Source organism: Podarcis tiliguerta, assembly GCF_965153285.1.
Source record: "Podarcis tiliguerta genome assembly, chromosome: 6".
NCBI classification, from domain to species: Eukaryota; Metazoa; Chordata; class Lepidosauria; order Squamata; family Lacertidae; genus Podarcis; species Podarcis tiliguerta.
This window is the reverse complement of record NC_139539.1, coordinates 47,225,652-47,240,240: the sequence shown is the minus strand read 5'-3', so window position 1 is coordinate 47,240,240 and position 14,589 is coordinate 47,225,652. Positions and strand designations below refer to the sequence as shown.

Sequence of the window (14,589 nt, the reverse complement as noted above, 5' to 3'; positions counted from 1 at the left end):
AAGCCTGTGAGGTGGGGTTAATCTACATCACGCCACAATGCTTTTCTACAATGTGCATACGACATTTATGTACTTCAGGTATTGTGATTTTAATAAGTCTGTACCATGGACCCATTAAAATCAGCACGTGACGTGAGCTCCACCAACAGGCTCTATGACACTTCTATCAGTCTGGGACCAGAAAGAGTGAAGGCAGACCTAACATCTTCAGTGTGGCAAAGGTAGATTGAAATGACATTTCCAGCCTTGAAAATGAATGCACATTTTAATGTCCTAGACCTGGGGTGAGATACCCGTGGTCTGGCCAGATTTCATACAGCCCTCCGGGTGCCCTGCCAACCATCAGCTGCTCAGCAGAAATGGAAAGAGGATGTGTAACCGTGGCTCCTTCCTCTGTAAGGTCACAGCAAACTTGTATTCTTTGCAGAAATGCAAAAAGTAGTTCACACATTTTGCAATTGCTGGATCTCAATTTTGGGGAAGGACTTGCAATTCAGCTGTGAATTGAACATATTTGCATTATCACACTAGAATTACTGAGCCTTTTGGATAGGCAGTACAAAGTTAAGAACTTAATCGTTCTGGAGGTCCGTTCTTAACCTGAAACTCTTCTTAACCTGAGGTACCACTTTAGCTAATGGGGCCTCCCGCTGCCGCCGCATGATTTTTGTTCTCATCCTGAAGTAAAGTTCTTAACCCGAGGTACTATTTCTGGGTTAGCAGAGTCTGTAAGCTGAAGTGTCTGTAACCCGAGGTACCACTGTATAGGAAGTTCAGTGTATTTTTTTTTTTTAAGTCTATGAAGGAAATGGAAGGTATAACTTGAAGAGAGCTAGTAATAATTAAAAATATGCCTCTCCTTCCATGATATGCGTAGTGTTATGAGAGAGAAAGAGAAATTGTGTGTGCATCAAGGGTTTATGATTTTGTGTGGATCTGGCCCCACCTGGTTCAGGTATATGGCTCCACAGCTTTTCTACTAGGGCAATGTGACCCTCAGCCCCCCCCCCCAGAAAGTCCCCCCACCCACCCATGTTCAAGAGCAAGGTATGAAGGAAGGAGACAGACAGCTCTCACGAATCACGAAAAAAGGACAAGATCTTGCTATGGACATTTCCATACTGCAACTAAAGAGCCCTGAAGCACAAGCAGCAAGACAGAGAGCTGCGTTACAAAGAGACATGAGCTGGGAAGTGCTGAGTCAGGCTTGCTCTGCAAGGATTTCCCCCAATAAATCAGACAAGCAATTCAATTACTTAGCCTGCCAGTAGGTCGATCAAAATGCATTTTCAATTAATTCACTCGGGTACCCGATTCTTGAAAGCTTGCCTGTGGTAAGTTCACTCTTTAGATAGCTAAAGGCAAAAAGCCAAATTTCTGTGCCAGCAATTACAATGGAAACATCTGTTGCATAGGTTAAAGGGTATCAGCATCAGAATGACTGGCGAGGCAAGCTGGGACCGCTTGCCGGTGACCCGCAAATTCCCCAGTTGAAATTATGGACCTTTTCAGTCTTTCCAACTGGGAGAGAATGCACCCGAGAGCCCATCCAGACAAAAAGTCTGGCCAAAGTACTCCTGTAATCGCTCTCCCTGACAATGGCTCAGTTCACACTCCAGCAAGAGATTGCTCACCTATTACTGAGGTTGAAAAAATTGCTCTGATTGCCTGAAACAGGAAGCCTGGAACTGGAGCACGCAATAAGAGGAACATAACAAGAGCTTCTCCTTTTTCTTGCGCCTCCTTTCTCTTGTAATGCTGCGATTAGCAGGACAGTTCATCACTCACAGAGATTCCAGCTACTCCAGAAACCATTAAGTGCACATGGGGCAGACTTTGCCAGGCTCTGAGGCTGGATTTAGGCTAATGCACATTTCCTGTCACGCCTGGGCTTGGAAGTAGCAGAGTCCCAGAACTGCACAAGATTTGCCTACCTTAGAATCTGGCATCCCCAAACAGTGGACGAAAACAACCAGTGTGGGCTGCAAGCAACGCTAGGTCCACCTTTCCTTTACGCCACAATTAAAATTGGGAGACGGTGGAATCATTATGTCAGTGGAGACCACGTAACAACACTTTATGCCTCAACTGCAGGGTGGCACTAACTGGCACAATGTGGCAACCTGGCCCTCTGGGAAACACCCCAACAAAACCTCACAACAAGCACACTCAATGAGAAATAACTCCCAAACACCGGGTTGGATCCTAGGAAAGCAAAACTGTACTTCAGCCAAAGCATCAAATCAGCAGAAGCTTCTACAAACAGAAGGGGAGGGTGATTTATCCCCACAGCCCCTCCACCCACCACCACCAAGCACAATTCCCAGGAGCACAGGAGATTACAAGAGGAACTGGCAAAGATCACTTCCCTCTCACCTTCCATTTCCAGGAGTTGAAAGCAACCCACTCCTTACCTCCAACAGTGAAAGGCTGCATGGATTATCTCTCCCCCCCTCCCCACAACCTTTGCAAATGCAAGAGGAGTCGCATGCATTTGTCAGAGTTTGGGGTTACAGAGTTGAGCTTGTTTCATAAAAAAGCAATCCAAGGAAAAGAGGAACTCAGGGCCAGTAGGTATAACTCTGAGGTGGTGTCCTCACAGGCCTGGTTCCAAGGTTATAAAAGAGGAAAGCAAGAGCAATGAAGAAGTAACATTACCTCGGCTATCTCTTTGTACTTGCCATCCATGGAGGTGCGCAGGTCAACAGGAAAATGCTTCAGGCAGTGGGGAGGCCCCGGGAGGGAACGCGCAGGCTGCAACTGGCGGGACCGCGGCCCTCCGTGGATCTCTGTGGAAAATATGAGACAGGGAGATGAGAGAAAGCCACGGCCCTGATCAGAACAATTCAAGGGAAGAGGAGAAATTTAATCAAACACAGCCTTGATCAGTTCTCTCCAACCTGGTGCCCTCTAGATGTTCTGGACTATGATTTCCACCAGTCCCAGTCGGCAGCGGCTGGTAATTCTGCCTGGATCAAAATGGAGAACTGCCGTAGGACAGTCCTGCTTTCCAAGAAACATCTGCAAAAGGTTTCTGCAGATTAGCAGACACCCCACCACCATCATTTCGTTTGAGAAACTGCTAAAACACTTGGCTTTACCATCACTCCCTTCTCACTCCACATCATGCATTTGAAGGAAGCAGGTTGTGGCTGCTGGTACTGTAATTAACAAACAAACAACTTTATTACCCTGCCTTCACCCTAAAGTCCCAGGGGTGGGCTACATTGATTAAAATTACATCAGAAGTTTTAAAAAACTTACAATAAAAAATGCAACCACACACACAAATAGAATGGGTCCTGAAAATATACATCTCAGGTGTCAAGGCCAGGGAAAAGGGGTGATAAGATGATGACACTATAAAAGGTAAAGGACCCCTGGGTGGTTAAGTCCAGTCAAAGGTGACTCTGGGGTTGTGGCGCTCATCTCGCTTTCAGGCCGAGGGAGCTGGCGTTTGTCCACAGACAGCTTTCCAGGTCATGTGGCCAGCATGACTAAACCATTTCTGACGCAATGGAACACCGTGATGGAAGCCAGAGCGCACGGAAATGCTGTTTACCTTCCCGCCGCAGCGGTACCTATTTATCTACTTGCACTGGCATGCTTTTGAACTGCTAGGCAGGAGCTGGGACAGAACAACGGGAGCTTACCCCGTCGCAGGGATTTGAACCGGCAACCTTCCAATCGGCAAGCCCAAGAGGCTCAGTGGTTTAAACCACAGTGCCACCCACGTCATATATAAGCCAATGTACTAATTCTACACTCTTTCCATCCTTTTGCTTCAGGAAGTGGCTCAGGAATGTATTCAAGCTAAGATATTAGAGCAATTGGTACACACAGAAATGGCACATACTACCTCTGCTGAACCTCACCATCCTTCAAAGGAAAACTAAACTGCCAAGTTCACTTTCTGGCAATCCTTCCCAAAAGCCTTTTTCACATCTGTGCACACTGAAAAGTATGAAGCTGCTAGAACTCAGACTGGCCTTGGGCATCAACAGAGCGAAGATGCTACTGAAAATTGACATTAGAAACAGAACTAGTCTTGTGGCACCTTAAAGACAGATGTGTTTATCATGGTGTGACCTTCTCTGGATTAGTCACCAGATGCAACAAAAGAAAAATAACAGAACAGAGCAACTCTGATTGCCGCTCGTAACCCATCCCTTACCATGTCCAATGAATGGCAGCTATTGACAAAAAGCAGGAAATCCTCTGTGAAATATGCCCAATTTTATGCTGTTTTCTGGTCTCTGTTAACATAGCCCAGGTTCATCAGCTCCTGAGCTATATTTACCAGTTCCAACAAGAGCCCACCATTTAAAATAAAAGGAAATGGCCCAAGCACTATTTGATCCATTGGTTCACCACCCACCCCCAAGGGTCGCTCAAAGCCCACACTCAAATTACCAGCTGTCAGTCTGTGTCACAGGGCCCCAGACCTTGCAAATGCCCAAGAACTATCTTATGATCCACCCGCCTCTGTTTGCCATTTTCAGCTGCTCTGCTACCAGGGACAAGGGTTGGGTCTGGAATCCACTGTTATATTGGCATTATGAGAAGAGTTCCCAGACATCTCCTTCCATGCCTGGCCATTCATTTCCACATATTAATTTTGGCAGATTACATAATATGCACAATTGTTGCTTTATTCAAGCTCACAACAGCCATGCAAAATAAGACACTCCTACTCCCATTGAACAGATGCAGGATTGAAGGCGAGACTTCCTCAAGGGAAGCGACTGTATGTTCCTGGCCCAGCAGGGATTTAAAGTTGGACTCTGGATAGGCAACCAGCATATGCTATTCATCTGGACCCCACCATGTCTCAAACGTCAGTTCTCAAAGTGATCCAGCGACCTCAAAATACCGGAAATGCCACTGAGCTGTGGACCAGATCTCCTTTCAAATGGGGAAGAATCCCTTATCAACTGGCATCACCTTTTCTTGGGCTTTTTCAATGCCATTCTTCCTAGCATTTGTGACAACCACAAAGCATTTGTGACAACCACAAACCACGTTGCAGATGGAGGACTCCAGCCCAGAGATGAAAACACTTACTGCCATGTTTAACAAGGAATTTCTGGCAGGGCCAGGTACTGACTATGCTAGCTAAAAATGAACAGATGCTATTGCTTTTCTTGAAGAACAAGGATGCAGAAACTGCGGCCCTGAGGATGTTGTTGGACTACAACTCTCACCACCCCTCACCAATGGGCATGCTGGCTATGGCTGATGAGTGCTGGAGTCCATGGAGGACCACACAGTCCCCATCCCTGCTGTAAAAAGTGAAGTCTCCTCACCATCATGCCCAGTTAAAAGGATCCCATTTCTCACCAGCTTCAAGACTTTAAGCATCCACTTTGAGGTTGAGAAGCACTAAAAACAAAAACAAAAAAGGGTATCCCATCCCTTCTAAAAGTTTAAACTAGTTGGTAAGGCTTGCCCTACCACTTGTCTGATGTAGAACTAATAATCAGCTTCCAGCCTGGAGACGAGTACCTTAAGTTGGCTTCCAGAGAGACTATTAAGGGGAATAACACATCCTTTGTTCTGTTAAAAGGAACCTGGCAGAGACACATTCTCTCTTGTTTGCGCCTGCAGAGGCTGAAGGCAAACACCATGGACCGATCAGCCAGACCCTACGCTGAGCCTCACAGGAGAAACTGCTCAAAGTCCATTTTATAGGGGTGACTGGCTTTCAGCTCTCAGGCCTTAACGTTCTAATGAGAGCAAATGCTTGCAGACCAGACCTTTCCTCCCTGCCGCTGCAGCAAGAGCACAACCACTCCTAGCTCCCCGTGCAGAGCACAAGGGGAACAGATAGAGAAATCAATACAAACAGCCCAACCACAGCACTTTTGCTGACTGTTGGCCAAGATCTACCATGGAGTGGCCTCTCTGAAGCCACACAGGAATCCAGGGGTGACCCAACTTCCTACCTCTGCAGACTCTGGGGCAAAGCAAGTTGTGAAATAATACAGAGTCATAGGCAATTACTTTGTTCCCTTCTGCTAGAATCGACATGTCTTGACCTCAAAATTCCTAAAAATAAAACAAGGTAAACAAAATAGGCTCCTCAAGGGAAAGGGAGCGAAAGAATGTAGTTACCTGAGACATTTTTAAAGCAGATCAGAGTCCCAACTGCTGTGTGCTCAGTATGTGTTGTAGAATACACTACATTGGTCCATTACATATCTTGTTGTTTAGTTCTAACTTGTGACAAGGTTGCGCATAGATCTGTTTTAATGTCTCCCGAGGATGCTTCACACACTAGAGAAAATATGGGCTTTCTTTGCTCCTCGGCATGTCTCTGTGGTGCCTTTAAACCATAAGGTCTCCAAGTCCATGCCACCAATTTTTCACACATGTCTGCACCCTCCACACATTATAGTAGTCACCATGTGGACACAGTCAACAAACAAGAGCTCATTTCCCTCCGTAATAACCCAATGTAGGTGCCAAACTAGCAATCTTCTAACTCATGTGAATTCTTTCCTTTCCGTGGCTCATGTAGACATCTTGACTGGCACTAGCCATGGTTTGCAAACAAGCTTCCATCCCTGTTTGTGCTGCTGCAGATGTTAATGCTGCTGTGCCACAGTCAAATCTAACCAGGTGAGTGAAGTTAATTTTTGAGGGTGAAAGTAAGGAAGGTGATGATGGACAAGAAAGGAGATGCAAACCTGCAGCACAGCTTTGATCACCTAACCATGGTTACATTTTCATTGGGTCGATTTGAAAAGCAGCTCTAAGCAAGACGTTTCACCTACTAAGTAGAGAATAATAAGCAACAGACTGGGGCGGGGGGCAAGGGAGGTTCAAAGGTACAAAGGAACATGACACCTCTAGCGGAACTGGACTATCACCAACAGCTACTGGCAATTACATAAACTGACATTCTTGCATGCTGTCAATAGACAGGAAATCTACATAACTTGTGTGGTCAACTATGTCACAAGTAAACACTACATGGCTTTGTCAGAACCTTTTCTATTTAAAAGCTTCAGGTATTCATAGCCACACAAAAGGATTTGGCTCAGGAGCCAAAAGGATCCATTTCTAGGTACCATTTTCCAAGCCATACTGCTCCAAGTGACATTGCTGAATTAGGACTGGGGAGACCCAGGCTCAGATCCCATTTCAACCATCATGAAGTTCCGAGTGACCCGGGGCTAGTTATTCTCTCTCAGCCAGATTGAAGTCACAGGGTTGTTGTGTGGATAATGAGGTGGGGGGGGGGGTCCCATGTATGCCACCCTGAGCTTTTGGATGAATAGGATAAGAGTGTCGAAATTAATCAATCAATCCACCATCCCTGCAAACATTTTTTTATCACTGTAATGCCTCATGTCCTTACTTCTTTTCCACTCTCTCTGTCATGCGATACATCACATTCCATTCTTTGAAGAGGATATCATAAGTACACACATTCATGAAAATTCATGGCTCACTTGCACAGCCCACACTAAATCACAGGATCTGGCATTCCCTTGGTTGAATCGCACAAGTCCTGTCTATAATTACTGACATCACCCACTACACAAGGAATTCCATTTGTTTTCCCATCCAAACCAGCTATTGTCTATCTGGAGTCACTTTTCAACCCAACTCAGCTGGCCTGCAAGTACTGATTTCCTTTTCTTGTCAAGAGACAGAATATCTTCTTCTAAATCGTATCAACAGTGTGTTCAAGTAAGTTTGTTTCTGTCCATGAAAAAGTTGAAATTACTTTAGGCGAAGGGTGATAGGCCAACAAGTGAGGATGGGTGGAAGATGTCTGATGGCACTGGAGGTGCTTGACTGGTGAGCAATCTGTCACTCACTGTTGCCCCTATAAATCGCTCAAGAATAAATACAAGATGGAGGATTATTACTTTAGAGAAAATCTCCAGGTCAAATTGCCACAGAAGCTGCTTTATACAGAGTCAGACCACTGGTTTGTTGAGCTCAGTGTTGCCTACTCTACAATGATTAACAGTGACTCTCCAGACTTTCAGAGGGGACGACGTTGTCCAGCTCCACCTGGAAATACCAGGGATTGAATTTGGGATGTTCTGCAACGCAGAGTATGTACCCTACTATCTAGCTATGGCCCTTCCCAAAAGGTTGCCTGATCACAATCTAGAGATCCTGCCTGGGTCTAAACATCCCACGGCAATAGGAACGCAAGGAGCTACTGCATTTTCCAGTCCATTCCTCCTCCAGATCCTGCATCCATCTTCATGTAGCAGTGTGGGAAAGGGGTAAGGGCAGATAAAAGTAAGAGGCCAAAAAGAGCAGAGGAGCTGTTTATGATCCTGCTGTCTTAAGAGTGTTCAAAAGAACAGGCAGGATCTCCAGGGCATCATCCGGCAATGAGACACGTGTGTTCCTACCCACCAGGGTCTAATAAAGCATTTCATAATTATATACCTGGAAACGTCATTTCTGAAATGATATGATTATTAGCTTTTCCCCATCTAGTGTTCTTAGCTGTTACATCTACAATAACCAGAATTCTTGTCGTGGGGGCACTTAAAACAGATGCTGATTCCGCCCCAAAAGCAGCTGCACTGCAGTAGCTGGCAATATGCATTTTGTGCACTCAGATTTTCGGTGCTCATTCCTTCAGAACGAAACTTGTCACAGAAAAGGAAAAATTGGCCCTGCTGTCCTTAGCATCCTATTCCCAGAAACCTCTGCACAACACATTCCAGTTTGTGGGGAAGGGGCCACTTATCTTAGTAGATGCTGAGCAAGTTTCACAAGTGTCACAACTACCCAACGAATGGGTGACACAAGAGAAACCAGTCCCTTCGAGTTCATTCATATCCTGAGCTCACTGGAGACACGTGAGAACTCCATAACTACACAAAGGTCTCCCCCACCACCACCCCACGACGAAAGCTTGCAATGCCTGCTTTGCATCTGGCCCTCAGCGGGTCACCAAGGTACACACCACAAAGCAGAAGCATCAAGCCCTGTTCTAGGACAAGGAGGAGAGCATTGCCATCAACTGTCAAACCTGATTCAGAGTGTTTTTGCCTGCCTGATGCCCCAGAGGCTGACTACCCGCTCCATCACAGTGGTTTATGCAGAAGGAAGAAGTGTTTGCTTGGGTTCCCTCCCCACCCCCCCGCCCACTGCCCCTCTCCCACTCCCAATCCAGGCACTGCCTGAATAGTCAAGCTCCACTGTGCCTTGCTAATGACCCTCACATGTCTCCCTAATGGGCTCCCTGTGCACAGTGCAAACAATCAATTCATTAGGAAAAAAAACAGCAAGAGCTGGGGAACCGCCAGGCCAATTGCAGGGCTAAGCCTTGGCAGCCCCATCAAAGCCAGCATGTGTCTTCAGCTCATGAGGGGGGCAGCCAAGAACAGCTGCTCCTGTAGCTCCAATTGCTGGCTGGGCAACACCACGGATGGCAACACAGATTTCCTCAACCTTTCTTCCACTGCCACTAGCAGCTTTTGGATGTGCAGCAGTCTGGAGCCCCAGCTTTTGTTGGGCAGCCTCCCAACACCTGCCAGAACCAATGGGGGAGCATCACTTCCAGGCCCAAACCCTCCATGGCAAAAATCCCCTTGTGACGTTGCAGCAAAAGTTTAGTGGGGTCAGCAGTCTAGCCTGCTCCTCCTACACTCAGATACCTAGAAGTAAAGACAGGACATGGCTTCCCACACTTAGTCGCATCATCATGCTTGGTTCTGAATCTGCAATGGTCTTCCCTTAAGTCAAGCACTGGCCAAATGCTGAAGCTCCTCCACCAAGACTATAGCTGCGGATGCTGAGTCGGTCACATGCCCATATTGTGACACTTGTTATGCCACTCTTTTGGAAATCCTGAGCCCACCACACACAGAGCAGCAGAAATGTGGCTAATTCAGACATATGCCAATGCCGTAATATATAGCGACAGCTTCATTCACATGTATGTAATGGAGACACTTTATTGTGACATCTCGTTGGCGAGAGGTCACTAGGTGCTCCATCAATCCGACTCCAAGGACCAGATATTCATTTTTCTTTTATGCAATTTACCCCTTGGGGGTTTCCCACAAACACTGGGGATGCAATTATGGTTAGTTTAATAGTGGCTTAAAGGCTTGCCCTGAGAAACTAGAAAACTAGACTCTCTCTCAGTAGTCCTCTGTTGATCACTGAAATGCCTGTTCCGGCAACATGAGCAAGGTAGCACAGATAAATTGCCATGTGACTAGTTCCTTGGGGTGAAAAATTAGGCAATTTTTATAGAACATATTTCAATGAAATAGTGGAGCCTCTTCCAAACAGCTGTATTTTCACAAGTACTAGAAGATCACAGAAATATGCTTTAAAGAGTACTAATAAGCATCATAGTTCCCCGCCTCCCCCCCCCCATTTTTAATTTTATTGTACATAGTACATGCAGGTGGTTGTGACTAATGGCTATCAGATTTATACACATTCAATTAATTAAAGTACGTGTGGGTTTGTTTGTTTTTAAACTCCCTTTCTCACAAGAAGCCTTGCACCACCAAAATACTAAAACAGAGTGCAAGGGATAGAAGTCCTGCATTTTTTGTGGGTATCATCGCAACAACTTCTCATCACAAGGAATCCAAACTCTTGCAATGCATCTGAGAACATGATAGGGATAAAAACAACTGCAAAAGAAGCTGTCATCATTACCCACTTCCCCAAGACAGACATTTCAGCATCTGCACCAGGATAGCCAGTGGAGGTCCCCTTCAGTGATGAGCTGTCAGCTAGCCCAGCTTCAGAGAATTGCCAGAGGTTTACACACAGAGACACAAAACACCTCCCACTCCCCGGAAAAAAAGAAACCTCAAGCCTCAATCAATACAGGAATACCTTGCCAGTGCTCCTGTTCTAACTTTCAGGGATTTGCCTTCTGCGGCAGCCTGAGCAAATCACCCCTCTCTTTTACGTTGAGTGCCACATGCCCATCTCACGTCAAAGGCTTTTAAATCGCATGCCCCTTAACAACACAGCATTGCAACTCCAGCCCATTAAATAGAACAGGCAGGCTTCACTTTATCCTTCAAGCATCTCAGAACTCCTGATTAATACGAGCAGCTGCAACTCAAAACCATCCAGCCCCAGAGGGGAGAAAGGAAAAGACATTTCCAAACACTTACAGATCTGGCAGTCTTAAGGGCCTCACTAAGCCTCTGCCTTTTCTCCACCTGGAAACCAAGATGCTGGCAGGCTAGGCAAGGAGCATCCAATCACCTTCTGCCCCCTGAGCGTGGACCAAAAAGCCTCCAAGGTACCCTTGGGGGAGGCAGAGTGCCCACAAGAAGGCAACGAGGACGAAGCAGACAGAGGTGCCTGCTGCCGCTGCTCTCTTGCCGGTGTTTCGCAGCCTCCTCTCTGAGAGCTGCAGTCCCACAGGATTCCAGCTCCAGAGCCGGCTTGGGCTGTACCAACCGTAGCTACATGGGGGGAGAGGGAGGAGACAAAAAATATATGACAGTCTCTTCCAAGAGGCAGGCAGAGCCAGACAGGCAAAGAGAAGCCACCCTCCGCCACCAGTGGCCACGCAGCAGAGCTAACTCCTGGCCTCAAAGTAAGGAGGAGTTAACCCCTAACGTGCCAGCCACAGCTGCAGACGTGTATCCCAGCGCCCGCCCCCATCTCTCTCTGAAAGTAAGCAATGGCAGAGATCTACCCACACACAAAAGCACAGAGCACCACATACTGGTCGTTCATGCTGTAAGAAAAGGGGGAAACCGAACAAAAGCTAACTCAACTTTAAGAGTTTGTTTTCATTCCGTACTGGTATAATAAGGCACAAGAACACTCCAAGCCACATACTTCGTAGGGAATACATTGAGATTCTTATTTGGTTAAGCTCAGCGTTGTTGTTATTATTGCCCCTCTCTGTTTTTGTTTCACATCGTCTCTGTATGATTTTAAAACAGAATATATCATATTTCATTGGGGGAGGGCAAACAGAGGTGTGTCTTGTGCTCCCCCCATCTTTTTCCCACTAAAGGCTATGAGGAGTCTGGTAAACATACACACAAATTCCATCCAGCAGTCAGTTTGCAAGGTGTGATTATCTGCCCCTCTCAAACATTAAACCCCACTCTGGCTAGAATCTGAGGGAGGGTGCTCCCCTTTGCCCAATTTCTTCTGCACCAGTCTGGAAAATATTACTTTTCTGCTATCTGTAGCAGATTGTCTCTATCTGGCTCACAGACCATCCAGCTCTAACCACTAGGAATCGTTACTTCCCAAATGGCACATTCTAGCCCTTACGGCACAAACTCCATTGCTGGCATCACCCAGGTGTGTTAAGACAACTCCAAGCCAGATCTCGTTTGGTTCCAAGGTAAGGAGAGGAAGTGGAAGAATCGAAGCTGTGCTGCATACTGGACTGCAGCTCAGTGGTGACGGGGATGGAGGTTGTCTTGGCAGAAGCCGCCTATAAGCTTTGTCTCCAAGAGCTGCAGCCGCTGGTTAATTAAGAACAATAAATGGCCTATGAGAAGCAGCTGTCCTTTCCTGATCCCGCAGGACGTAATGGAGGTGCCTGTGCTCAGAGTCTGCTGTCACGAAGATGAAGGGCCTCAGGGGTGACAGTGATGGGCATGTCATTCCTCAGTCTCGATCCTTTGAAGACAGACTGGCAGCAGGTTTTGGAAGCCTGCCCAGTGATCGCTCTCTTTCTGAAGAAGGCAGTGGCGGCAGCGGCAGCAGTGCCCCAATGTTGCTTACACAGACTTTCTCCAGTTCTCAACAATCTGGCCAAGGATCCCACACCTCTTGTTGAGAGAGCCAAATCTAACCCAATGCGGTACTTGCTCACAAAGCCCTTAAGTGAAATGCGTTTTCAGGGATGGCACTAGAGCAGCCAAGTCCCAAATCCCCAGTGGGAAGCTCCAGGCTGAACTGCTCAAAACTGGGTTTTGAAACCCATGGAATAACTTCATTATTTCCACATCTGGGAGGAGTCAGCCTTTCACTGTGGCAGCACCTGTGGAACTCCCTGCCTATTGACATTAGGTAGGCACCCTCACTATACCATTTCACACACCAGCTAGTTTCTTTGTTTCAGCAAGCCTACCCAGATATAGTGTTGTGTATGCACTTGTTTCTAAAATAAAAACAAAAATGCTGCTCTTATCGGTGTATTGTTGACAATTATTTTTATTATACACAGCTTAAATATTTTCCTTAATTAAGCAGTTTTGTATTGCTTTCCTAAATAAAATAAAACTATTTTTGTAGTGGGTGGACGCGGGTGGCGCTGTGGGTAAAACCTCAGTGCCTAGGGCTTGCCGATCGCATGGTTAGTGGTTCGAATCCCCGCGGTGGGGTGAGCTCCCGTCTTTCGGTCCCAGCTCCTGCCCACCTAGCAGTTCGAAAGCACCCTTAAGTGCAAGTAGATAAATAGGTACCACGTTATAGCGGGAAGGTAAACGGCGTTTCCATGTGCTGCGCTGGTGCTGGCTCACCAGAGCAGCTTCGTCACGCTGGCCACGTGACCCAGAAGTGTCTCCAGACAGCGCTGGCCCCCGGCCTCTTAAGTGAGATGGGCGCACAACCCTAGAGTCGGACACAACTAGCCCGTATGGGCAGGGGTACCTTTACCTTTACTTATTTTTGTAGGTATATAGCTTTCTTTCAAATGAATATGGGGTGTGTGTGGAGAACTACAGATCAGCAGCCAAGCCTTTGAGGAGATTGACACCTAAAGACTGGCATCAATCCCTTTCAAAATAGAATGGCTAATACCTTTTTCCTATCAATATTGTTATGTCCACAGGTGAGAAACACCTGTATTTTCAATAATAAATAATATATATCAGTTATTGGGGTTGCAAGCAAATGAGGCAGATAAGAGAAATATGAAGCATGGGGATATATTTACACAGACCTTATACTCAGTGTTAGTATTTGTACTGGAGTAGGAATGGCTGTTGGATGAATTTCAGCAGCTTGACAAAAACAGCCTTAGAGCCAGATGCTTGGAAGCAACAGAAGTACACTGAATAATAAGTCTGTGGGCCAGGGAGGAGGAGGAGGAGGAAGAAGAGGAGGAGGCATTTAACTCCCTCTGTCAAACATTAGTCGCCTGTTTCTGGATTACTTGCATTGTGCAGATGACAAAATAAATCCCCGGAGAAATGATGGAAGATGCATAAATGATGCCTTTTCCACAGTTGTTGTTGTTGTTGCTTAGTAAAATTTGGAATTATTACTTGGTTTTGATTTGACAACAAAGTCACAGCCGGCAAATAAGAAGCATATGTGCAATATGACTGAAAGTTAAGCAAGATCTAAGACAGAATGTAAACAAAATGTAAACAATTAGTTCTTATCATCCAAGGAGAACAAAAATCAAAATACTATAGAAAACACTGTACTGTACTGAGTATACAGTGAGATTCGCAAAACACTTCTGTGCACTAGAACAGCACAAATCCGGCGAATGCATATGGCTGTCATTATCTAGGTGTAAATAAAGATGGTGGAGGAGAGAAAAAGCTAAGATCCTGCTGGTCTATCTGGTGGACTTGTGAGTGGCCTTAGGACAGGAGACCCAGCTTCAATCCTCAACTCTGCCTGCAAGTTTTAGCCTGTTGTCAT

The 14,589-nt window shown here is 46.2% G+C and overlaps 1 protein-coding gene across 6 annotated transcripts in view; it reads right to left on the bottom strand.

Moving 5' to 3' along the window:
- The window catches only part of AMPD2 (adenosine monophosphate deaminase 2), a 50,953-nt gene that overhangs the window by 25,438 nt on the left and 10,926 nt on the right, over positions 1-14,589 (bottom strand). For 4 of the 6 annotated variants that reach the window (XM_083445680.1, XM_083445682.1, XM_083445679.1 and 1 more), the window contains exon 2: positions 2,659-2,789. In XM_083445680.1, the coding sequence (XP_083301806.1) occupies positions 2,659-2,789 (131 nt within the window). Of the gene's footprint in view, positions 1-2,658; positions 2,790-11,129; positions 11,422-14,589 lie in introns of those variants that run through there. The other 2 variants (XM_083445683.1, XM_083445684.1) reach the window with 2 other exon arrangements.